General features: G+C 35.1%; 1 protein-coding gene across 1 annotated transcript; it reads left to right on the forward strand.

Annotated features, from left to right (window-relative positions):
• On the forward strand, positions 1 to 25,366 carry LOC143468766 (fatty-acid amide hydrolase 1-like). Its single transcript, XM_076966152.1, has 11 exons — positions 1 to 253; positions 368 to 475; positions 4,903 to 5,049; positions 5,756 to 5,889; positions 6,126 to 6,349; positions 6,419 to 6,567; positions 6,799 to 6,979; positions 13,887 to 14,026; positions 23,567 to 23,765; positions 24,797 to 24,942; positions 25,111 to 25,366. The coding sequence occupies exons 1-11, from the start codon at positions 41 to 43 to the stop codon at positions 25,222 to 25,224; spliced, it is 1,755 nt and encodes a 584-aa protein (XP_076822267.1). The 5' UTR covers positions 1 to 40; the 3' UTR covers positions 25,225 to 25,366.
• The last annotated feature ends 793 nt before the right edge of the window (positions 25,367 to 26,159 follow it).

Genomic DNA, 26,159 nt, shown 5'->3' on the forward strand with positions numbered 1-26,159 from the left:
AACTTAGTTGCGTTTTGTGAATACATGCATTCACTTTAAAATGAATGCATTTTATAAGTTTTTCATGCAGTTAATAGAAGTGGGGAAAACAAGTGATTTAAAAAAGTTTGGCATCAGTGCTGCTGCAATTTGCATCGGTTTATATGTTCTCAAGAGGCGCAAGAAGCAATACTTTAAATATAAAGCAAATGAACTCCTCACTTATGAAAAAGCTGCTGTTGAAAAACAACTGCAAGTGTTGCAGGAGAAACTTGTGAGCTTGTTTTGTAGCGTTTATCATATGCATCTGTAAATGAGAAAGATGCTTTGTAAATTTTAAGTGTTGAAAACACACCGAGTTTGCAATAATATCTTTCCTATATTTCAGGTTAAAGACGCTGAAAATATAATTGACATGGATGTTTCAGCCTTGATTTCTGCCACTCAACAGGGAAAACTGCAGCCGGACAAAATTCTGTCTGCTTATATGTACAAGGTTTTCACTTTTTGTACAATACGATGTTGTAAATATTTAAAATTATTTGGATATGGCAAGCGGTTGAGAAACCCTTTCACCACATGATAATTTGTAGACAAAGTATCACATTATCTTGTACTGCTTAGCTGTCAGTCTGTTGTCTAATCTGTTATATCTTATTGTAATGTTAAAAAGTAAATTATAACAGTAATCCTGTGGTTGTTACTAATTACAATCATAGCACTTAAAGTCATCATTAAAGTAGTAAGGCATAATGAAGTGAGACGTAACACCAGAGAAAAATTAAAAACGTGAGACTTAACACACTAAACAAAAACAAGACCTGATAAAAAAGAAAAAAAGCATTAACAAATAATAAATAGCACTAAGATTGCTGTAAAAAGGTTGCAAAGCAAACTAACAACAACACACAAGTTATTCACATCAAAAGCTTCGTTGCCACCTCTCGTCGATTTATAGACTTGACATTATTGAATACATGCTTCACTGCAGCAAATACGCCACTTGATTTCTTTTCCCAGTTCTATCTCCGAGAGACCTCTGATATGTTGTAGACAGGAAATAAATAAATATTGCGCTGCACTAATGAGGTATGCCTTCTTCAGTGAGATTTTGTTTTCTGCAGTTGATCAAACCGCAAAATGCGTACTAAATTCAAACGCACATTATTGCTTCTGACTCTGCGGAAGATTTTAAAATGTTTTACTTGTGATCGAAGACTAAGACCCTCCATTAGTAAATGACATAAAAACTTTTTCGAATTTACCAGCGTAGAATGTGCCACAACAAAGTTCAGACAGCCAATACGAAACATGTTACTGGCCTAAAATCAATAGCCTGACAAAATATGTTCAAATGATGAGGTGAGACCACATGCAATGAGCTTATCTTTAGCACATGGTTAGATGAAAGATAGGTCAACGAAAGGACATAAAAGACGATAATTTATTTTTTGTCTGTTTCTTATAATGACCTGTGCGCATTTTTTGGGGACAAACTTGTGTGCACCCGATTTAGGACGTTTGACCATACCTTTACTATAGTACCGAATTACTGTACCGCGGTACTTTTTCATTACCGATACCGGTACCGTCGATACTTTTTATCAAAATTAACGAATTACATTTTTCAAGAAATTTCAGTCAGTCCTAGTACTTTTCACGTGATTATTTCAAAATTTTAAGAAATTTGTTTTCAAAAATACATGTTAATTAATCCTTAATACTCAACTGTTGATCTTTTTTAATCGAGAAATGTCAAGTAAAATTGCAAGTGATTAACGTCACATATGTTTTGACCTGGAGTAACCTTTACCGGAGCATAATAGTAGCAAACATTGCATTTGTAGCAGTATCTTTTGCACAGAAAGTACCGTTACCGAGTACCGACAACATACCAAACAACTTTTTAAAAATAGTACCGAATACCGGAACTGTTGGGTCATTTTTTGCCAAGTCCCGGTACTGTTACTGACGGTACTTTCAAAGTACCGACTGCCCACCTCTGATTATAACTCAAATGAGAAACTTGTTAGTATGTTCCGTCATGTATGGAAAAAAAAGCTTGAATAGTGGAGAGTATTTGTAAATATTTATGTTGATATATATAATTGATTATACAACCACATCAATTGGTTCGTAAAAGTATAAGCATGAACTGAAAAGGCTTTAAAAGCATTGAAAATGTAAAGGTTTTATGCAATATTGATGAAGCTAATTGCAAGCAAAAATTGTATTTTTGTGGCATCATTGTTATTGTTAAATAATTTGTAGCATTTTTAAAAGCAATGTTGCCAGCGCTAATTATTTTGCCTAACGTTGAAGCTTATAATACTATGAAGACACATAAGAGTACTTAGGCATACAGGAAAGTCTTCAGTCATTCAAAATTTACAGAATTTTTACCAAGAATTGAAATGATTTTAATTCTCAGGAGTAATGTTGTAATCTTATTTGCATGGTGTCTGCTCACTTTATGTTTAGCGGTAGGTCAGTCCAAAATTTTCCATATAGAAATGTTTAAATTATGATGTTTCTTCTCTTTTTAATGACAGACGTTTAGGTTGCATGAATGGATTTCCAGATGAGTAGTTTTTGTCAATTCATAATGCAAAATGCAAAATTGACATGAATGACATGAATGACATGAAAGATATAAAAAAGTAATAGTGTGAAGTTACTCGACAGCAAGTATATAAAGCAGTGTCATGTTCAAATACTATTTATACCTGTCGTGCAACAGTATGAGTTTGTAGACAACATCCCGGTATTAATAAATTTCATTCACAGGTTAGAAAAATAGATAATAAGTTTTATGTTTGCTTTAGATCAGTGGTTCTTAACCGCCGGTCCGCGACAACTTTCCTACCGGTCCGCCAAATATATTAAAATTTTATATCTTAATTGCAAAATGCAAGATGTTGAAGGCTTGTCCATTGATTAAAGAAATAAAACATCAAATTTTTAACTGATTTAGAGCTTCGCCAGTTCTGTAATTTGCCGCATTGTGACGTAACATAGAGTTCATCGTCTACTTTTGACTTTATCGTACATCACAATGCTGCAACTGTTGTGCCCAACTGTTTAAAAGTACGCTACAACTCGTTTAAGACCAGTTGTATGTGAAAGCTAAGAAGACTTGTAAACAAAATTTAACGAAATTTTACAGTATAATTTGCGAAAAAAACTTTTGAGTGGCATACTTTTGCCGTAATTACATTTTGGTTTGATTTTTGAAGGTCCACCGGTCCGCAAAATTGGTTTTGAAATTTTACCAGTCCGCAAGCAAAAAAAGGTTGAGAACCACTGCTTTAGATCATCATTAATTATGAAGTTATGGTGTGAATTAACTTGCTATTTGTTAAACCAGTCTTCATTATAGCCCCTAGTGGGTATAACAACATAACATGTTATGCAGTAGTGGTGTAGAGGTTGGGGTCGTTTTAGGATGTAGAGGTTGATGCCGACAGATGCAGATACAGAGTTTATCGGTCTTAGCTTACGTTACGTTATTGACTTAGTTAACCTACTACATTAGTATCTGACTCTATTGTTGCGTGCGGTTAGAATTCTCTAACCTTTCTGACAGCCGAACGTTCGTATTATATTATAACAAATACCGTTTGCCAGAAAAGGCTTTTATTGTAGGTGCTGTACACTTTCTCAACATTACAAATAACCAAGAACACAAGTCATGCGACTGTTTGCACGATGTCTACTGATTCACGTCTGCGTCACCGTTTGTGTCTGAGGCTCTCCGGAGTCTCGCACAGAAGTTCGAGCTTATAAAACGTGCTGCGATGTGGCGGAAATATATGACAAAAAAAGCATGAACATTTCAAAGCGTGTGAACGAGAAAAACAGTGCGTTTGCAGTTTCTTGGAAGCGACTTGGCAACGTACAAATAAGGAGCTTTCACACGAAATTATTCGTAGCAAGTTTACAAATATACCAACAGTAGTTTGCAGTGTTCTGAAAAGCAAGATTATAAACTCCAATTACTAGCTGGAAAACTCCTTCCTAAGAATGATGTGGCGGAACTGAAAGTTTAAAAACTCCAATTGTTCTGGAAAACACATTTCTAAGAATGTCGTAATGATTTTACAAAGGTCACCCAGGCCGCCACAGTGGTAGTAGTTTACAACTTGGACTAAAGTGGCATGTAACAGTTTTATACAAAGGGCCAAATAGAAGGGTTATGAAAACTGCAAGTACCATGCGATCAATTTTAAAATAATATTAATTATGTATGATACATACAAACACACAAATCCTAAAAGAAACCTTTTTATAGAGGAAAAAGTTTGGTAATCTCATATTTCATTCTTTGAATAAGATGTTGTTTGACATTTACTGTCTTTAGATTATCTTGTAACCAATGTTAATGATCATGCTAGTGACATTATAACCAAGTCATAGTGACAAAAACTATTTCAGAGCGTTATCCCCATATAACTCTGTGAGTGCAAGAGAGATTTAAAATATTTGATACCATATACTTCTAGCCTACCCATTATTCATACTGTAGTTTAAAAAAGAAAGGTTAATAAAAAATGTTGCCTGAATATTTTTTGTAAAATATAGCTTACATATTGAAGTTTATTTTGGTCACATAAAACATTTGTGGGAATCATATGTTGCACATATTTGCTCTAAGAGAATAATGTTTTTTCTCTATAAGTGCAGTTGTAACTCAATTATAACACAAATACAAGATGAAAAGAGCATATGCATATAATTATACAAAACAGGTTTGTAGGTGCTGTAATCATAGATCATCATAGGTTAAAACTATCATTCTTGATGAATGCCTTTAGTAAACCATCATTACATAACCAAAATTTTTTGTTGTGTAGTCTGATTTATATATGTTGTTGATTTGATACCCAGAAAATGACTATTTAATGTGTCTTAACGTTCTTTCAGGCCTGCTGTGTAACAAAAAATCTAAACTGCATTGCGGGGTTAATTTCTAATGCATATGAAGTGGCCAGTGCGCTTACTTTACAAAATCCAGAAAATTATCTCTTGTTTGGTCTTCCTGTGAGTTTAAAAGAAAGCATGAGAACAAAGGTAACGTTTTTTCAACTTTCATTGGTTCATTTGTTTAATTTTTTGCCTTAACTGAACTAATGGTATATGAGCAATATTTGCTTCTAACAGTCAAATTTTGGTTAGGAAGAGTCGTTTTTATGTTTAGCAATATATATTTAGTCGTATATTTAGCAATATATCCAATGGCTGATTGTTTTATTGTTTAGGAAAAAGGTAGAATGATTACCATGGTTGGGTTAATTAATACTACAGGTATATGTAGTATGGCTGGAATGTAAGGCCTGTTTAAAATCACAGTTTTAATGTGTAAGTGGTGTATGAGCCCCATGACTGTTTTCATTCTTCAATGAACATTTATTTTAGGGCATTAGTTGCACCCTTTTCATAAACCATGGTACCCCTTATTTTTGTATGTGAAAATTTGACATGGTGGCAACCTACAAGATATGCACAGTCAGTTGATAGTACATATCATATCATTTTCGTTCCAAAAATTGTTTGAACCGGTCTGATGCAATTTATTTTCTTACTTCTTACTTCTTAGTGTTTCAATTTTGTAAAACATAGTTGCTGTAAATTTTGCAACCTAGTTCGTTTAAACTGGTGTTTAATTTTTTTTTGACATTCATTATAATATTAGGCTACATAGACATGTTATCTGCAATTTGCGTATCATATCGTGGTAAGTATTATTTTTTACCTGAACAAATTTTTAACTGAGTAGGGCATGGACAGTACAATTGGACTTTCATGCTATATTGGGCAACCTGCTTTGGATGACTGTGTGATAGTAAAAGTGCTTAAACATTGTGGAGCCATACCGTTTGTTAAAACCAATCTTCCTCAAACAATGCTTAGGTAACATGTAGTTATCTTAAAAAGTTTCATGCTTTAAAGTTCTGATATGATTCCCAAGTTCTAATAGATTGATTAATTATTAGGTTCTGTATAGTTTAAGCAAAAATATTAATTTTACTCCATTACTGCTAATTTAGATTTATTTTTCTTTCAATAAACCGAGTGATTGTTTTAGCAACAAATAACATTATCACCCATTATAATGCTATGAACGCACAATTAAAATGTTATGGCAGCTTTGAGAGCAGTAACCCTATTTTCGGTGAAACATCAAATCCACATGACCTGAGGTTCACTCCCGGTGGCTCCTCATCTGGTGAAGGCAGCTTAATAGCAGCTGGTGGTTCTCCCCTTGGTTTCGGAACAGACATTGCCGGAAGTATTCGAGTACCAGCGCACATGTGTGGAATAGCTGGATTCAAGCCTACCATGAACAGGCTGAGCAAACAAGGATTGCAGGGTTGATATTTATGATTTTTCTGAATATTCCTACCACAAAATCGTAAGTAACTAGGTAAATGTTTTACAGCTTCTTTGCCTGGTCAGACTTTAGTAAGTTCCACGCTGGGTCCAATGGCCAGAGATGTTCACACGTTGGTTTTAGCAATGCAAGCTCTGCTTTGTCCATTGATGTTCGAGCTGGATCCAACTGTTCCACCGCTGCCATTTAATACAGTGGTAAGTTTTTTACCGGTAGGCAACCATTAACTTCTGCAAATTTTGTTATTTATTATCAGGTATTCCAAAGATTTATACAATTTATCTTGTTTCGTTTGTTTAAGAGAAAGTTGTCAACCCAGGCACTTTCTTGAGTTGCAGTTTGTTCGTTCGAGTTGCGTATTGCACACTTTCTTAAAAAAAACATTCTATTTTCTGACATTTTAAACAGTTCAAATAATTTTTTTTCAGATATATAACAGTAGGTCAAAGCTGCGCATAGGATTTTATGATGATGATAATTATAACAAACCAATACCAGCTGTAAAAAGAGCTGTTAGCATTGCTAAAAATGCATTAGAGAGGGCAGGTCATATTTTAATTCCATTTGAAGTACCACGGACTTCTCATGCAATGAACATTGTTACAGCAGGTGAGAATAAACTTGTTTACAAAACGTTTTTGCATATTAATGGTACATTTTTCAGGCATATATAGATATTATCACGGTTTATCTTTTACTCGGAAAGTATTGAGGGAATAGGTATGTTTAGATCGAAATGTGTTATACTGTATATAGTTTGTGGAATCTTATTAAGCCAAACCATTTTGCCTTCAGAGCATTATTCCAGATAACATTGGAAAAATTACAAAGTGGCTTTCTACAAGTAAAATGCTTGTATGTAACAGACTCGCTTATACAAACCAAGAGTAATACGGTATTTATGGGTGCCGAACCTGGGTATGTAGAGTATGCTGAGCCAACCCTGCCATACAGATTGACATCTCAGCACACCAGAAAATATGGGAAATCGACAAGCACGATTGTACCATTTGCATAAACATGCAATGTTTTTAGTTGACATGTCTTAAAGTGAGCAGCAAGTCCAAAACAAGTTGATCTTGTATGAAAGAACACTATTTACTGAATATTCTGTTAAAATAGTTTTGAAACATAATTCTTGGTCAGGTAATTACAAGCAAAAGAAATTGGCCTTAATTGTGACGTACCTCAAGACTATTGTGATGTCTTAGGTAAGCACAGACATCATTCGCAAATTCACATATTTAGATGTACCCACTGTGTATTACTTTTGACTTGTATGTATTTGCCAGCTGTATAGATTGCTCTAACTACCAATAGCTTGATAGGTGACAGTCTGTAGCCCAACCATGGCAACCAGTACACTACTGGTTTGACAAGTAGCCTATGCGGTGCAAAGGATACCGTAACTTTACAGACGCAAACGATTGAGCTACCAGATTTTTTATGTTTTAAAAAATCGTATTTTAGTCAATTACAATGCTTTATGCTGCTAATTTCTTCACATGACGCCTAATTGGACATAGGCTAAGCTCAAACTACCGCACAAGGAAGGCAACAACTGTGGCATGCTGTCAACCGACTTGACTAATCTATGAGATAACAAGGACCTTGATCTACAGCACAATGAAGACCAAAAACTGATACCTTTTGCGATTTTCTTTTGCCGATAACTACCTAGTCACGAATTATTGTTCAAAACTATTTTACCAGAAGGTTCAGTTAATAGTGTTTTTTCATATAAGATCAACTTTTTTTTGAACTTGCCTCTCACTTTAATTTGTTTCTTTTATTCATTTTATTTTTCGTCTTCAATGTGGGAAACGAAAAAACTGTACTGACACAGGTGGTCGCAAACATATTAGTAGTTATCGACAATAATTTCCACAAATTGGACCAGAAAAATGTGACAAGGCCTCGAGGGCAAAAACGTGCATTACGAACCAATCAGAGAATGTAAAAAAGATATTAGCGTCAGCACGGCCACCAAACCCAAATTGTAAACACATTATTAAAACATGATTTAACACAAAAACACGTAATTTAAACACATTTAATATAAAACAAAAGTTACGCTGATAGTTTGGCAGGACATAAGCGTTATGTCACCGTCAAGATGGAACCGACCTGCGTGTCTGGATGGAAGAAGAATAACCCTACTAAAATGAACTCCATCCATGTGACTGGAGTCCATTCAGGTGGCCTGTTTACGCGGTAAGAATCTTTTACACAGTTCGGTTGTCAACGGTAGAAGAAGATGGTCAGACACGTCACTCATGTCTAGCCAGACGGTTTGATCAGTTTGTCAATAAACTTATAAAGCTTCACCATATTTCTACCTTTTTTACCTGTTTTCTGATCGTTATTTGAGAAGAGTATGCGAGCAACCAAGGCCTACTTAGATGTCCTTCTTGCATTTAACTTTTCAAGGTGTCCCAATATGCCAATATTTTATGACTCAATTAAAAGAGTTTGTTTTATCCAACTTTCCTCTAAATCCATTTATTTATATGTGCAATATTGATGATCTGAACTCATGGCTTCGACAATCTTGTCTAAGTTTCGGTGTTACTCATCACACTCCAGCATTCAATTGACATTGGAATGGTCTAAAACGGAAGTCCACTTCTTTCAATGTTGAGAAAATGATTCACAGCTCAAATAAGCAAAATTTATCATGAACGCAACCACAGACTCACAGACGCCAAACATTTCAGTTCACCGGGTTATACCATTGAAGACTTATGCATCACTTATTACAAAAATAATATTTCTACAAACATGTTGACTGCAAATGTTGACAACCTAACAGAAATGCAGATTTCATGGAACTTTGTAAATAATTAATTCTTTTTGGTTTTTTTTGATATAGATTTCAATGTCATCTAATTAACTTGTTATATTTTGGAGCAGTTAATTTTTTATAAGCGTTCTTTGCACTCTGTTACTGTTAAATTTTTGGGGTACAACACAAGACAATCAATCAAGAATGTCAGGTTAGTTGAACTAGGAAGCACTGTACAACATAGCAGACAGATTATTACAGGTAAAATAGAATGACTGCTAACACAGAAAGGCCTTATATAGGCGAGTGTGACACTACGTACATGCAATTAGCAATCAGCTCAATAATAAGAATGTCAATTACAGCAATAAACGCATGTGCCCGAGATTGTACATTACACCACCCCAACATTTACTTGACAAAATTCTTTGTAGTTATGGATGCGTGTAGGTATAACATCAGTATTGTGTTAACAGACTTTAATCTAGCTCAGGGGTGGCCAGACCTGCTTCATGCTCGAGCCGCATATAACATATTCCAGTTTTAAAAGAGCCACAACACAAATACACTAAAATACACGAATTTATTCACTCACAAAGAAGTGTAGCTATTGATTAACATTAGTGCTGCGTGGTGATACTATGAGTCTCCAACTGGGCTTCACCAACTCTTTTTGCAATTATTATTATAACCGTAACGAAGACTTAAAACTAGGTCAGTCCTGACGTACAGCTTCAATCTGACAGTTTACTGAACTACAGTGTACAAGTTAGCACACTTTTGTACAATAATGTACTTTTCGGAGTGTAATTTGATTATTGCTAACAATGAGTCCATTGTTAATACGTGTGATAGAACGCATTGTTTCATAATCTGATCAAACAACTCGTCTAGACCGGGAAAATTGCATGTCTAATTCAACAATGGTAATTCATTAAAGAGCCGCAATCAAAGGCTCAAAGAGCCGCAATCAAAGGCTCAAAGAGCCGCAGTTTGGCCACCCCTGATCTAGCTACTCGAAAACAATTTGTTGCCATCTCATGATACATCTGATGCTTGTGAAAGCTTGTGTTCAGTAAATAGAAGTTAATCCCTGGTGTGCTATGATAAATTCTGCTCTTTAACTCCAAAATTTATATTGATGAATGAAAAAATTGCTTTGCTGGGAAAGTAGCCAAATTATGCAAATTGGTATGATTAAAATGCACTTTTTTATGAGTTGTTTTATATACATCAATAGGCCTATAGTTATAGCAAAAACAAACTGGATAAATGCTTAAATTGGTACTGGTAGGCATTTATTTAAAAGCAAATCATGCAAAGATCATACGTCGTTATCTGTATAATGTTGGGCATTTTAAAATAATATTTCAGTTTTATTAATATGTTTTAAATGTGAAATACATTCATGGGGCTTATTATGTATTCAGAGGAAGTTTACCTTTTTAGGTATTATGACTTAGTATAAGCCACACATTAGTTAGTTGTTTAGTCTGTATTTCGTTATTTAAAAAACTAACAGCGTGTGAAAATCCAAACACGCTTGAAGATGGCGCTCACTGTACCAGAGTTAATAAAACAATTTGGTCTGAAAAATTGAGCAAAAATGAGGCTACTTACCCGAACAGAAACGGGGAACAAAATAAAATCTATTTAATATGAAAAAAAATGAAAGACTCTTGGAATTCATTAGTGTTATTTTTTAAAGTAATCACTTTTTGATTTAAGCATAGGTTTACGTGATAACTGGTTTCCATTATTTAATCCTGTATTTTTGTCTAATCACATACTAAGAGTACATGTAAGTACTAAACGAATCACTAGCGAAAAAGACAATACACTGCCAGAACATTGTGTTGCATTTCCACAGAAGTATTTGGTCATTATTCATTCATTTTATTTTTCGTCTTCAATGTTGAGAACGCAAAATTGTGCTGATACAGGTGGTCGCAAACATATTAGCAATTAATGACAATAATTTCCACGAATTAGACAGGCAAATGTGACAAAGCCTCGAAGGCAAAAGCGTACATTACAGGCTAATATGAGAATGTAAAAAAGCTATTAGTGCCAACGTGAGTGACCACTACAAAAAAATAATTTAAACATATTTAATAAAACACAAAAGTTAAGCTAATAGTTTGGAAGCACATAAGTGTTGTGTAACTGTCAAGATGGAACCCACTTGTGTGTCTGGAAAGAAGAAGAAAAACCTCACTGAAATGAACTCCATCCATAGGACCGGAGTCCATTCAGGTGGCTTGTGAAAAGTACAGGGTAAGAATCTTTTACACAGGTCGGTTGTGAGAGGGAGTAGAAGCTACGTCACTCATGTCCAGTCAGATGGTTTAATCAGTTTTTTTGAATATACATACATCGACAATGATGTAAGTGCCAGGAATAGATAAACATATCTAATGCCTGGTTGGATCTTGGAGAAAGTAATCTTAAAATTCCATTTTTTTGGTTGCATCTTCCTTGCCAGTGTCTGAATGAGACACTTTTTTCAGTCCAAGGTCCTTCTGTTTGTGTTTTGAAAAACATGATTTAGAACACAGGAGATAGTACTGGACTTTGATTATTTAGAGTATAATCGACATAAATAAAAACAGATGTATGTTGGCATGTGATACAAGAGAGAATGCAATGATACTAATCTTGATAGGTACTGCAAATGAGGTAGTGTGGGTGTGTAAAGTAGGCTAGTCCTTATATGAACTCAATTATATCATAAATACAAAAAGTACAATAGACAGCAAAAACATTTGTGTAAAAAAGCACACTCACAGCAATGTGAACAAAAGGGAGAAAAATAGTGTGAATGTGAAAAAGTGTTTATAAGTAAGATCTGATCTGTATATTAAAAAAGAGTAATTACATGTCCTTAGACTGGCTCTCTAGCAAATATTCTTTTTAGTTTGTTAGTATAAAAAGTAGTTGATGTAAGTTCTCTTATAGAGCTTGGTAAATTATTCCATTGTTTTGGTCCACAATATTTTAAAGACTGTTGAGCGACCTGCTTGCTGAAAAAAGGTAAAGTGTAAGATTTAGAGCTATTTCAAGTGTTCATGTATAATTTTTTATTAAAAAAGTTGTCATATTAAAAGGGTAAATTTTGTTGCCAAAATTTATAGATCAAAGTAAACATGTTTAGGCTAAACAAACTCTCAATTGGCAACATTGTGCATTTTTTCTTGCTTCCTGTTATCATTTCTTCAAATTTATTACAGATTTTTTGTAACTTGTTCATTAAAGATTTTTGACCATGCTTCCACACAGATATGCAATATCGAGTGTAACTTTCCACTGAAGAGTGGTAAAGGGTTGTTTTGTTGTCTTTGTTTAAATAGGGTTTTATTTTTCTGACTATGCTGAGATTCATTCATAGTTTTTGCAAAAGGGTGTTAATTCATTTCATTTTCCAAGAAAGGTTTACTTGCAAATGCAGACCTAAAAATTTAGCGCTTTTTACGTGCTCAATTGGTTTTCAAGTGGAGTTTAGTATTGTCCGATTTATACCTAGGTTTGGTTTCAAAGATCATGAAATTGGTTTTGGCCAAATGCATAGTTAGCATATTGCTAATTAAACATTTTTGGGCAGCAACCACTTACTTTTCAACTTATTTTGTGAATTTGTGGATATTTTTGCCTTGTTTAACTAGATTGGTGTCATTAGCAAACATAGTTGCATCCATTTTTGTCTGACACTTTTTAAAGTTTACATAAATGAGGAAAAGTAAAGGTCCAAGAATCGATCCTTGTGGAACTCCATTTTGCTGTTTGAACTAGGTAAGATTCCATTAAAATCTACTACTTGGTTAAAATCAGAAAGATAGCGTTTGATCCAATTATTAAATTTCACAAGCAGCATATCATGGCTAATTGTGTCATATGCTTTGGAATGTCCAAAAACACCCCCACCGCTGAGTTGCCTTTTTCAAAAGCATCTGTGATTTTCTTACTTAATAAAGAGGCTACATGGCAAGTGGTAGGGCCTTTGCGAAACCCAAATTATATTCAGCCTAGGTAAGAAACTCCCACATTCAAACTGAAGCTCTATTATGAAGTTTGCCATAAATAAGAACTGTACAGAATTAGGGAAAAAGAATGTTCATAATGCTGAGACTAGGTTGCAAGTGCTGGTGTAATAAAAAAAATTTTTTGTGTACAGACAACTTACCAAATATTATACATGAATTTTTTATATGCCAAAGTAAAATTACTTTTGCTGTTAGAGTTTTTCACACTATTTTCTCAGAACATTTTCAAACAAAACGAAAGTTTGCAAAAAACCATGCTCCCCGAATACATTTTTAAAGCTTGCGATGACGCTAAATTATTTATGCTAGAAGGTAAACCTATTGTATTTTCAAGACATTCGTTACAAATGTGCATTGACTTCATGAACGCATGATTTGCATGGTGCCTGTAATGACTTTGGCACATCTGATGGATGGATCTTCAATATTGATCATCAATTTAGAAATTGTTAGTTTTTTAGATGCTATTTTTTATTCAAATTAATTGATGGGCTTGTGTTTCTCTGTATAATGTAATGACATAATTTTCATTTGTTTGATGTCTCCTTGTTCTTAATGTTTATCTGAATAGTCTTTTCCTATTTAATTGTATTGAAATTGTAAAATATTTTGTTTTGAAAGTATGTAATATTCTTTGGACACTCTGTTTGTAATAATTCAAATAAAGCATTTTTAAATGTTTTTCATTTAGGTTTGTTTGCTGATGGAGGAAATGTGAATAAGACTAGATTAAAAAATGATCAAGTTGACAAGACATTGCATCATGTGTATCAAAAATGGAGCTACAGTTGTTTTGTCAGATGGTTTAAATCTGCCATTGTGAATTTCAAAGTTAGTTGAAATAGTTGATTACACTGGTCTACAAATTTCAACTTTTTTTTTCAGGTTTGGGTTTTGACAACTGATTGTAGCTAATTTTGGGGCGCTGAATCCGAAAATGAACTCAGATTTTCTCTATCACATCAAGTTTTCTTTCTATCGGTGTCATTATTTTATGAAATTGACCAATTTTACCCTTTTTACAGTAAAATGTCAAATATATTTATTTTCTGACAGCTATAAACTTTCAAACATAGAGATATTTTTGCACTAAATTCATAAATTGGTTCAGATTTCCTCTAAAATAAAAAAAATCCTGTTATGATATCATAATAGGACATAGTTGAAATTGCTCGCGTAGAGTTTTTCCATGCTGGCTTGAACTCCCTGTCTTGGCTTCTCAGGCGTTATCTGTGGGTCAGCTGCTATCTCTGTGCAGCTGGAATATCGTAGGAAGACAGCTGGTGGGAGTAGATTTGACTTAGTAATAAATTCTTGCTTAGTAAGGAAGATTTATTTAGAAGTTTCATAAAGCACATGTACATTGTACAGACCAACATCAGAGTTCAAGCTGAAAAGTGGTTTGTAGAAGGAAAAGGTATTTTCATACTATATAAGTTTGAGTTCAAGTCGGTTAGAGTTTTTGGTATAGTGGTGTTTCTGTGGAAAAACTTGCTCTTAGAAAACTACTAACAAAGAAAGGTTATATTTGATCTCAAGCTATGTCTGCTTCCAGCAAAAGAAGAAAATGTTGTAATGATCCGGATATATTTTGTTACATTTCTGGATGCTTCATGTTGAAGTCTCAACAATGCAATATTACCACGTTTGTAAAAAGGGCATATCTTGCTTACTTTAAAGTCAAGTTAGGGGACCAGGACAAAAGCTGGGCTCCTCATAAAGCGTGCAAGACCTGCGTTGAATGTCTGAGAAGTTGGTCGCAAGGAAAAGGTTCACAAATGAAATTTGGAATACCCATGATTTGGCGAGAGCAACGAAATCATGTTGACGATTGTTATTTTTGTCTTGTTAGTGTGAAAGGGTATAACAAAAAGAGTAAACATCGTTTGAAATATCCAAATCTGGATTCGGCATTGCGGCCAGTTCCTCACAGTGATGAAAAGCCACTGCCAGTATTTATATCACTTCCAGAACTACACGAAGAGGCTATTTCTTCTTCAGAAGCATCGTTTAGTGAAGGAGAAAGTGAAATTTTTCAACCAGCACCCGAGGATCTGTCAGACAAGCCTTCCCAGTTTAATCAGATGGAATTAAATGATTTAGTGAGAGATTTGTATTTGCCTAAGCAATCGGCGGAGTTATTGGCATCAAGGCTACAGGAAAGGAAACTTCTCAAAGCTGGTACAAGCGTGACATTTTTTCGCAAACGAGAAGAAGAACTGCTTCCATATTTTGCTTCCCACAATGATTTCGTTTATTGCAACAATATAGAAAGGCTTCTTCTAGAAATGGGATTACCACAGTATGATGCAGACGAATGGAGACTTTTCATTGATAGCTCCAAACGAAGTTTGAAGTGTGTTCTACTTCACAATGGTAACGTGTACGGTTCTATTCCTATAGGACATTCGGTGACAATGAAAGAAGAGTATCAGAACATCAAAACCGTTCTTGAAAAGTTCAAGTACCATGAGCATAGTTGGCTCATCTGTGTAGATTTAAAAATGGTGAACTTTTTGCTGGGGCAACAAAGTGGCTACACCAAATACCCATGTTTCCTATGCTACTGGGACAGCAGGGCCAAGGATCAGCACTGGAACAAAGAAGAGTGGCCTCCAAGGCTTACCTTGACACCTGGAGACAAAAATATCATACGTGATCAGTTAGTTGATATCAAAAAGATCCTCTTGCTTCCTCTTCACATCAAACTTGGTCTCATGAAACAATATGTAAAAGCTTTGGATCATGAAGGAGAGTGTTTTAAGTATATATGTTATGCTTTTCCTGGTCTCAGTGAAGAGAAAAAAAGAGCTGGGATTTTCAATGGACCACAAATCAGGCAATTGTTAAAGGATGAAAATTTTGTAAAATCAATGTTGCCATTCGAGGCTAGAGCTTGGAATGCTTTCGGTGCTGTTGTGAGAAATTTTTTGGGAAACAGAAAAGCAGAAAATTATAAAGATCTCTTAAGGGAGCTACTGCTTAGTTTTGAAGATTTGGGATGCAGGATGAGCATCAAAGTTCACTACTTGAAGAGCCATGCGGATGAGTTTCCAGAAAACCTTGGGAAAGTTAGTGAAGAACAGGGTGAACGTTTCCACCAGGATATTAAAATTATGGAGGAACGTTATCAAGGTCGGTGGGATTGTCATATGATGGCCGACTATTGCTGGAGTTTGAAAAGAGAAATTCCAGATGCTGCTCATAAAAGAAAGTCCCTCAAAAGAGCATTTTTAAGCTTATAAGTGAAGAGTTCATATTTTATGAAAGCTCTTTTGTTGACTGTTTCTGAACTCGCCCTGCCCAAGTCCCTTTGAGTCAATCTTTATTTTGGCACTTTGCTATTTCTGTGTGTGTCTTCAGAATTTCTGCACTCCGTTGTCTATGTGCATATTGTGTGAACTGTAGGCTATAATTCAGATAATACCTTGTCACTGTCCTATCGACAGGTTCGTCAGCATAATGTAGCGTTTGATGTTATTATGGTTGCTCTTTTGTATGCCTATTTTTTATTCCAAAACATAAAATTTTAATAAAGACAACGCAAATTTGTGTGAATATAATATAGAATGCTTGTTTGCTAATTAAAGCTAGATTATTGCAGGTAAAACAGTGTTTATTGCATCAGAATTCCTTGTTTTGATTTTTTTCAAAAATTAGGGATATTTCATATCTCAAAAACGTGATGTGATAGAAAAATCTGAGTTCATTTTCGGATTCAGCGCCCCAAAATTAGCTAAAATGAGTTGTCAAAACCCAAACCTGAAATTTTGTGTAGACCAGTGTTATCTGATTTCATATGAATGTTTTGTTATGCTAAAATACTTGACTGTCATTCTAATTTTATGAAAAACCTTTTATGACATATCGGTATCACATATTCACTAGTATTATTATACTTTAGGACAGGGGTCACCAAACTTTTTTCTGTGAGGGCCGGATTGCTGCGAGATTAACAGCTGCGGGCCGGATGCAAATTGCGAAAAGATATAAAACTATTTAGAATCTCCATTGACTTGAATTGAGCACAATAAATAACAAAGTCAGCGATAGAATAGCAAAGTTGTGATGAAAATCGAAAGGTTGCTGGAAAAGTTATCCCTTGCTGTGATACACTACAGGGCATCGTGTTCTTGAAAAAACATTGCATCTTTCCAAATTTGGCCTAGGCTGTCCCTAATGGTAAGAAAACAGAACTCCAAAAGCTACCGGCGGTCTGCGGTAAACACCAACATGTAGGCGGCCTGGTATAAAAATGTACAAATTTAACACACAACAACGAAGTATAAGAACGAATATTTTTAACAAAGAAGTCTCTCTTACACAAAAAGGTAAAGCCAAAGACGGTTGCTAATGCCAATGGAAGCACATTTACAGAATTTATAACAGTGTCTGGCAGTTTTTCTATTACCGGTAATATAGAAAAAGTATAAATATAAAAGCAATTCTTATTTTAGTTTCAGAATCTATAATGATTTGTAGAAGTTGAAGTTCTGTGCCACCAAGAAACTCTTCAAATAATTTGTGATAGGCATAGGCAACTAATATTGCTATTTGCCAGAATTAGTGAGATTTATGAAATTGTCGTTTTTCTTTCATAATATCATCAACATTTGGCTTAGAGGTGCAGCACCCAACCATTAGAATAACTTTCAAGTGGTCATCGGTCAGTCTCGTACGATGTTCCGACTTCACATACTTCATCTTTGAGAAAGTTTGCTCGCAAATATTAGTAGTCCCAAACATTGATGCCATCTTAGAAGCAAATTTCTTCAGGTTTGGAAACACATTGTCAGGTAGGCAGCGGTAAAATTGTACAAGCTGTCCTTCTTTGTGTTGTTCTTTCAATACTTCGTTAGCTTGTAAATGAATGAGTTCTAATTGCAGGTCAAGTGACATCTCAGCAGGTTTACAACCAAACGGATTCTGGAACAGAAGAATGTCGCTCTCAATTCTGTAAATATCTGAAAACCTTTCTAAAACTTGGATCTTCAAGTCAGTAATAATCTTCTTTGGAAAGTCAAGAATAACCTCTTCTGTGGTTTCGGCGCAAAATTCTTTTAAACAGTGGAAATGGGAGATGTTTCCAGTTTCCAGCTGTGCCTCAAACAGCAGTAACTTCATTCGAAATCCCTTGATGATTGTGTAGAGATCACAAATAAGGTTACCCTGACCCTGAAGTCTCAAATCTAGTTCATTTATATAGGAAGTAATGTCAACCAAAAATGACAGTTTTGCTAGCCAATCAGGATTGGACAAAAGTGGTTCAACTCTGTTCTTTTCGGCAAGAAAGGAGATAATTTCTGTTCGGAGTTTATAAAAGCGAAGCAATACTTTACCACAACTGAGCCACCTCACTGCTGTGTGATAAGGTAAGTCACAATATTCCGAATCAACTTCTTTTAGAAAGTTCTGAAATTGGCGGTGATACAATGCGTGACATCGAATGAAGTTTACTACAGAAACAACTGGTTTCAGCACACAAGCTATATCCAAGTGTTTTCCACAGAGTGCTTGCTGATGTATAATACAGTGTAAAAACAGGGCTTTCGGGAGTTGAAGTTCTTCCAACTTAGACATGATCCGCCCCACCATTCCCTTTTTCAGTCCAATCATGTTTTTTCCTCCATCAACGGTTACACATTGAAGTTGATTCCATTGTAAGTTGTAAGTCTGTAAGGTTTTCTGCACTTCAAGAAAAATATCTTCTCCAGTTGTCGTTCCATGCATGCTGCAAACTGATGCCAACTCTTCAGTGACTTGGAAATCCAAATTAACACCACGAATGAAGATTAACAGTTGTGAAGTACTCGTACGATCTGTAGATTCATCGAGCGCAAGAGAATACCATAACAACTTTTCAGATTTTTGACGAAGTTGTACTACTATGTTTTCTCCTAATTCTTCTGTTCTCCGCACAACTGAACTGGCTGAAAGGCTAATATTTGCAAACAAATCGGCTTTCTGGGGACACAAGTTTTTTGCTGCTTCCTTTATACACTCTTTGATGTAGTTGTCATCAGTAAATGGTTTTCCTCGTTCTATTATTTTCTGCACAATTTTATAACTTGTACGAGTGACCGTTTCATTTTCAGCAAATTGTTGAGTGAATATTTCTCTTTGGCACTGCAAACTACGCTTCATTGATTGAAACTTTTCAGTACGTACATTCCCCTTTAACTTCGAATATTTTGGCAGATGCTTGGTTTCATAGTGCCGACAAAGATTATACTCTTTCAGAACAGCAACACTTTCGTTACATATCAAGCAACTAGCTGTACCATTATTGGCTTCCACAAAAAAATACTGTTCTTCCCATTTTTCTTTAAACACCTGACACTCAGAATCTACTTTTCTTTTTTTAGTAGTCATTTTAAAGCGTTAAGTATTCAACACAACCTAAAAGTTAATTATTTAGCACTGGTACTGTCCAAATCCTTCTGCTTATGATGTCTAGTATGGCTGGTATGATTTGCCTAAACAGAGATATCGCACTGATGAAACATTGGTGTTTTGAACAACAAACTTTGTGATGTCATAAGAAGAAACAATATGGAAAATCATTAGCAAGTTGGGTGTAGCTCAACAGCAACGTCAGTTCTTTACAAAAAGTTTGGTAACTTTTTTTTTCCTTAACAGTTGTAGGGCAGTTGTTATTTCCACAGCACGTGGCGGGCCGTAGTTTGGTGACCTCTGCTTTAGGATAAAGGTCATATTATCGGTTTAGTGCTTAAATCGATTTATTCTGCAAATCTGGCTTTTTGAAAAAGAATTTAATTTAATAAATAAATTTTTTTAATCACTTAATCTCAGTGTGTTATTGTTGGACCACTATTAGGTGGTTGAAACAAACTGAATATGGGTATAGCTTTTATTTAGCCTTTTATTTTACAATGTTTTGTTCTGACCATGAAAATCAACAGCATTATAATCTATTGCTTTTTAATCATAATTGCAGAACTGTTTGCTTTGGTTTTCTTTAAATCACAGTGAATCTTTGAAATGTTATAATTTATAATATTTTTCATCTATTTTTGGCATGAATGTTGATGGTCAAACTTTTCAGATGGAATTAGGGAGTGAAATTTGAGAAAGTTTTGTTTAACCCATGTTTTGGTTGATAATAATAAATCTTTCTCTGGATCATCTAGTACATACGTGTCAAACTCCCGGCCCGCTTTACAGTAAAACTTGGCCCGCAATGTTATTTTATACACTGAACAATTTCCGGCCCGCGAGATCATTGTACAGTATAACTTACTTTTTACAAGCAAGAAACAAGGTTATAACAAATCGCACAATACAGCAGCACAGCAGTTGCCCCGATATATTCTAATAAATCGATTTATTCTAATGCTTGTAATCTGGGCTGCTTTTTTCTTTATTGTTTGTTAATTCTTTAATGCTTTTGCAAGGAGATGGATGAAACATAATAATGTAAGAGAAGAATAATCAAAAATAGCCCAGTTAAAAATCGTCAAAAACATCAAAAATTTGCTGTTGTTTCGCTGCCTGTTCCAATTCATGTACTCATGTCACGAAACGTTCGATCAAGTTTTATCCTTACGGCGCGCGGCGTTAAATAAGTTTTGGTTTTTGGCCCCTGGTGCGAATGAGTTTGACACCCCTGATCTAGTAGTTTTAAAGGAAAAAATAAAGTACAAAAAATACTAGGCTGAATTTAGTTACTGCTGTATGTTATATCGAAGTTATATTTCTATAGTTCTCAGGACAACAACTTGGACAAACTAACTGAAATTTTTTACAATTAAGCTGTTTAGTTGGAGTAGTAAGTGTGGGGTGAGTTGTTACATGCTGTAACAATAGAGCATAAGAGCTTGGTGGGACTGTGTAATGTCTGGCATGCGTGTGTGTTGTCGCAACCTAATTTTTGCTTTATTGCGCAGATTGGTAATTATTTGTGCCATACTATATAAGAAAGCCTAGCAAGCAATTCATTGTACGTTTTATATTCTACATGTTAAATTCTACACTACTTCCTAATTTATCTTACTTTGACTTTCTTGAATATCTTTGCTTTGTTACTCAAAAATACAACATTGGTGATGAAGATGGGATCCTACTGAACGAGTGATACGCAGTCAGTGTTCATATAAATGTCAAAGATAGAAATGGAACAATTGTTTAAACCAGGGATGTCCAACCTGCGGCCCGCGGGCCACATTGCGGCCCACCTGAGATTTTTGTGCGGCCCGCTAGTCATTTTCATTCGAAGTAGTATTTTGAACTTTGAATCTTAGCCTAATTAAAATGTACCAGTCAGCGCTTTATGTATCCATTTTTCTTGAAATTTAATAGGTTCTGCGGCCCATTGAATTATTTCAAGTGACAATGCGGCCCACTATAATAAAAGGTTGAACATCCCTGGTTTAAACTGATGCTGTTGGGATTGTGTAATGTGTAATCTCTAGTATGCGCGTTGGTTGCCGTAATTGACATTCCTTTTACAGGCATTGGGTGAGACGAAGTTGAATGGTAGCTGACATCTGATCCCCTCAATTTAGGACTGCCCAACTGCTCCCATGTGGGCGCAGACAAGAAACTCCCTTCATGTCCAGTTCCATCGAACAGTTTATGTTCTTGATAAAGATTGAGACCTCTAGCTTCGGATCCTTGGCGAACACTTTGTCAAAAATACTGTTAATAGTAATATACTTAACGTCAGCCGAATCATGTTGCTTCTTTCTCCTGCATACAGCTAGTAGATGCCCTTTCCCCTTGCAAAAATTGTTCCAGACAAAGTTCCGGAAGCGACACCCACTGGCAGAATAAAATTTTCTCCCATTTCGATAACAAATCGGCACTTCACTCCTCTCGTTGTCCTTGGTTGATACAGAAGGCTTGCCAATGGGTTTACGGGTTTTGCTGACCTTATGAATGGCACCATAAACAACAGTTGGAAATGGAAGAAATTGAAACATTCATCAAAGACCAGTTGGATACAAAACCCTTTGTGGTTCGCAAAAAATTCAGGTTCAAGAACGAAATAACTTTGAAGCCAGGTAAATCAATTCAGCAATTGGCGGCTCGCATTCACAAGGATGTCAGCACTTTCAATTTCCCATTATTATGATCCCTTGGACAAAGCTTTATCTGTTCGGGAGGTAATGAGGCCGTCCTAAAGGTCTTATTGAGAATTAAAAGCAACGAGGTGTTATTTACATGCACCATTCAGCTTGCATTCGAAACAGAAAACTTTGCAAAAGTGACAGCTTATGGTACCAAATTCGAATCGATTCATAATGTCGGCAAAACTCGTAAGTACACTAGCAAGGCTTCCGTATTAACCAAGGACAACGGGAAGAGCGATTGAAGAGCTATCAGTGTGGGATAAAATGGCATCTACAAGATGTATGCCGGAAAAAGAAACAGCACCAGTTAACTGATAAGTGATAAATATATTACCATTAACAGTATTTTTGGCAGATTGTTTGTCAAGATTCCAAAGTTGGAGGTGTCAACCCTAATTAACAACGTAACGTAACCATAACCAGCACGATGGAGCTGGAGAGAGTTTCTTGTTGCTGCATGTTAATTGTTGATGTTTTACTTATGATTAACTGATACTTATGATTAATTGATGTTAATTGTTGATGTTTATCGGGTAAGAAAGCAGATGTCACCCTTCATTGTTTCAGATATTTGGATTATGCTGATCTAGTAAATAGTTAGGAATTAGTAAATAGTTTGTACATGTCATTTTTTCCTCACTGTGTTTGTTAAACTTTAATTGTTTTGACTTTTTAAGTGGTATTGTAATTGTCCTTGACATAACATTTTACTCTGTGTAATGCAATAACTTACCCCAGTACTGGGTTGAGCTGTTACAGTAGCCACAGTGTTACATAATATTTAGTAAACTCAGTTTGCGATGAGTTTAATTAAAGTTGTTGGGGGATTGTATTGCCTAGAAATGTTGCCACACAAAATAGCAAAGGAAAATAGTTTGTTCCGAAAGTGACCCAATAATTATCGTTTTTGCAAAAGTTGTAACAACTGTCCCTGATCTTCCCTGCTGCTAATGTGAGTAAAGTAGTATCTAAAGTAATTTAACTGCCTAACGTGCTTACAATAAATGTTGCTACAAAAGGGAATATAGAAATACTTTCTTGTGGTGTGTTTGTACTTTCACCAGAATAATTTCTCTTCACAAAATGCAGCACTGCAAACGGTTGTTAATTACATTTCAGAATTCAGTATGTTCTTGAGAGTTGACTTTGGGAAAGACTGTTGATAACTTTGAATTAAATTTAACAGTAGTTGATGTGTTCAAAGAAAAATATTCTTATAATGTGGTTGAATTATTTATACATAGGTATAGTTAAAATTTATATTGTTATATTTTTTCAGTGGCCCCGTATATGTCGTGATATAAAATTGCATGGAGGTGAAGATTGTTCGGCTTCAAGATTGTGGAGATTGGAAGGTGAAGCATTAAAATACAAGCAAGAATTTTTACATCAATGGACGGCTGCAGGATTGGATGCAATTATATGCCCCCCATTTCCCGTAGTTGCTGGTCCTAAAGGCACAATGGATAACATGTCCAGTTAGTTACTATAAACACTAAGTTTATTTAAACTTGATGGTGGCAGAAATATGTTATACTTAGAGCTGGGCAATAGCGTGCTTCTTTTTGTTCGAGCAATCTCGAGAGCGGCGCTCTTTTTTCCCAGTAGGAACTGAATAACAAGGGCATTTCTTTCTAAGGGTTACTCACTCGTGGCTTTTTTTTGCTCATACACTGCTGTGAACGCACAAAATGGATACAAATGATTGAATTAAAAAAAATTAGACCGCTGTAAGACTATAATTTTGTGTAGTGAATAAAAAAGACTGCCTTGAGAATAATTTCACACACAATTTTCGCTGTACAAAGTTAATTGCAAAAAATAAAAATACAATACACAACCCAAAGCATGTCAGAACCTCATGGTGGTGTTTCAATATAAAAACTCTGTTTTTTAAGTTGATAGCAATAGAGAGAATAGATCGACTCACACAGATGAGCCAGGTTGTCATCATAGTGTCGTTATTTTTATAACTTAACCGATATATGCTTTGAAAGTAAAGAGTATTAAATTGTTGAACGTCGGCATCTACAATTCTAGAAAGTTCTTCAAACTTTTCAACATTTGATTCTATGAAATTTTCTAACATTTACAACAAATTTTGCATGTAAATTAAGTATGCTTTGGACTACCATTCCATAAAATGCCATCAATAAACCACGATTCAGACTTTTTTAACAGAGGCGCAAAATAAACACTAGAATTTTTGGCCTACAAAAACGAATTTTAGCTACTTATATGCCAATTTCTAACCTAATTCTGCAGGCGACCTAGGACATTAAAGAACGCCAACTGCTAGGGTAATTCCCTGGTTAGAAAACAACACCAACCATACTGCCTTCTAATTGGTCTAAACCGGTTTTTAAAGCCCTTTGTAAGAGTGCAACAAAATCATGGAGATCTTAATTTTAAGTGTTTGACGCCTCCTTAATGAGGTTTATGTACAGTTTGTAAGATTGCTAATTATTTTTTACAAAATGTTTAATAACAAGTTCAAGTTTTGATGCAGCCTTTATGAGCTACACCGTCTTATACAATCTACTTAATTATCCTGGAGGTGTGGTGCCTGTAACTAAAGTTTCCCATGCTGACATTGAAAGTTTAGAAGATCACCAGGGTCATTATGGAGACCCTTGGGACATTGTTATCAAAACGGTTAATAAATTATAACTATAATTGCATTACAGCAGAAGTATTGTAATTTCAGTTCTATGTGTAGCATTGTTTGTTTTGCATGTAGGTTGGTATCCTTGTAGTGTTCGAAATTCACATTGGTACAAAATGTAAGCTTTTCATTTTAAACATAACCTTTTTGTTTTGTAGATGAACAAGGATAGCCTGGGAATGCCAGTTGGTGTACAATGTGTTGCACTTCCTTGGCAAGACGAAATATGCCTGAGAGTGATTAAGGAAGTAGAAAGTTTAGTCAATTTTTGACCTCTTAGTAGCATTTGCTAACAATTTCCACATATATTCAATCATCTCTATTATGCTTAATTTTGCAAATTTTAGTAAGATGTTCAGTGATTTATCATATATGCAGAACTATGTTAGAGATTAATTAAATCATTTAGCCATATATTGTGAGGCTTGGTAGAAAAAAGTTGCGTTCATGCATTGATATTGTTCTGCACGTAAGTTCCCTCCACATCATAACAACCACAAGGACTTTGGGATCCAGGGATAACGATAATGAGACTCGTCCCTTATGGAAATACGTTTTTTAATGTTTAAAATTTAACAGACTATTGCAAGAGCGGAAATCTGTTATAATACCCTAGGCCTAAAGTATACAAAAATCATGTGTAAAAGTTACAAGGTGTAGTCTACGAGCTAATTTTTAGGACTCGATTAACCAGAATTCCTTAAACGTTTTTTTCCAAACTTTAGTCACAATTACGTTTCCCGTAATAGATATCTACATAAGCCAGACCGACTTTCAAATCGACACATCACCAGAACCATATAGGATTATCCCCGGTTTCGAAAGCCCCCCAAACCCTTAGACCTAGCAAAATCTAAAATGAATAAGTTTGCTGGTTGGGTTATGAATTAGCCTACATTCCTCATGTACCGAAAAAAACACAATGGTTTATGTCCTTCCAAAACAAAATTCAAGAGCTTTTAAAACCACTGAAAATCGTTCAAGGTAAGTCTTCCTTGAAATAATTCCTTACGACAATTCAAAGTCGTTCCCAACCACGAAGGTTATGACGAAAAGTTGTTTCTCTTGATAGTGAAAAACAAAGCAATCGAGATTTTTGAAAATAATAGCCTACTGGAACTAAAGTCTGAATGGTATTTAAATGCTTAATGGAACAAGATAGGCCTACTATTGAACAAGAATTTCAAAAACTGAAGAAAATCTCCAA

The sequence above is a fragment of the Clavelina lepadiformis genome, chromosome 8 (genome assembly GCF_947623445.1).
Source record: "Clavelina lepadiformis chromosome 8, kaClaLepa1.1, whole genome shotgun sequence".
NCBI lineage: Eukaryota > Metazoa > Chordata > Ascidiacea > Aplousobranchia > Clavelinidae > Clavelina > Clavelina lepadiformis.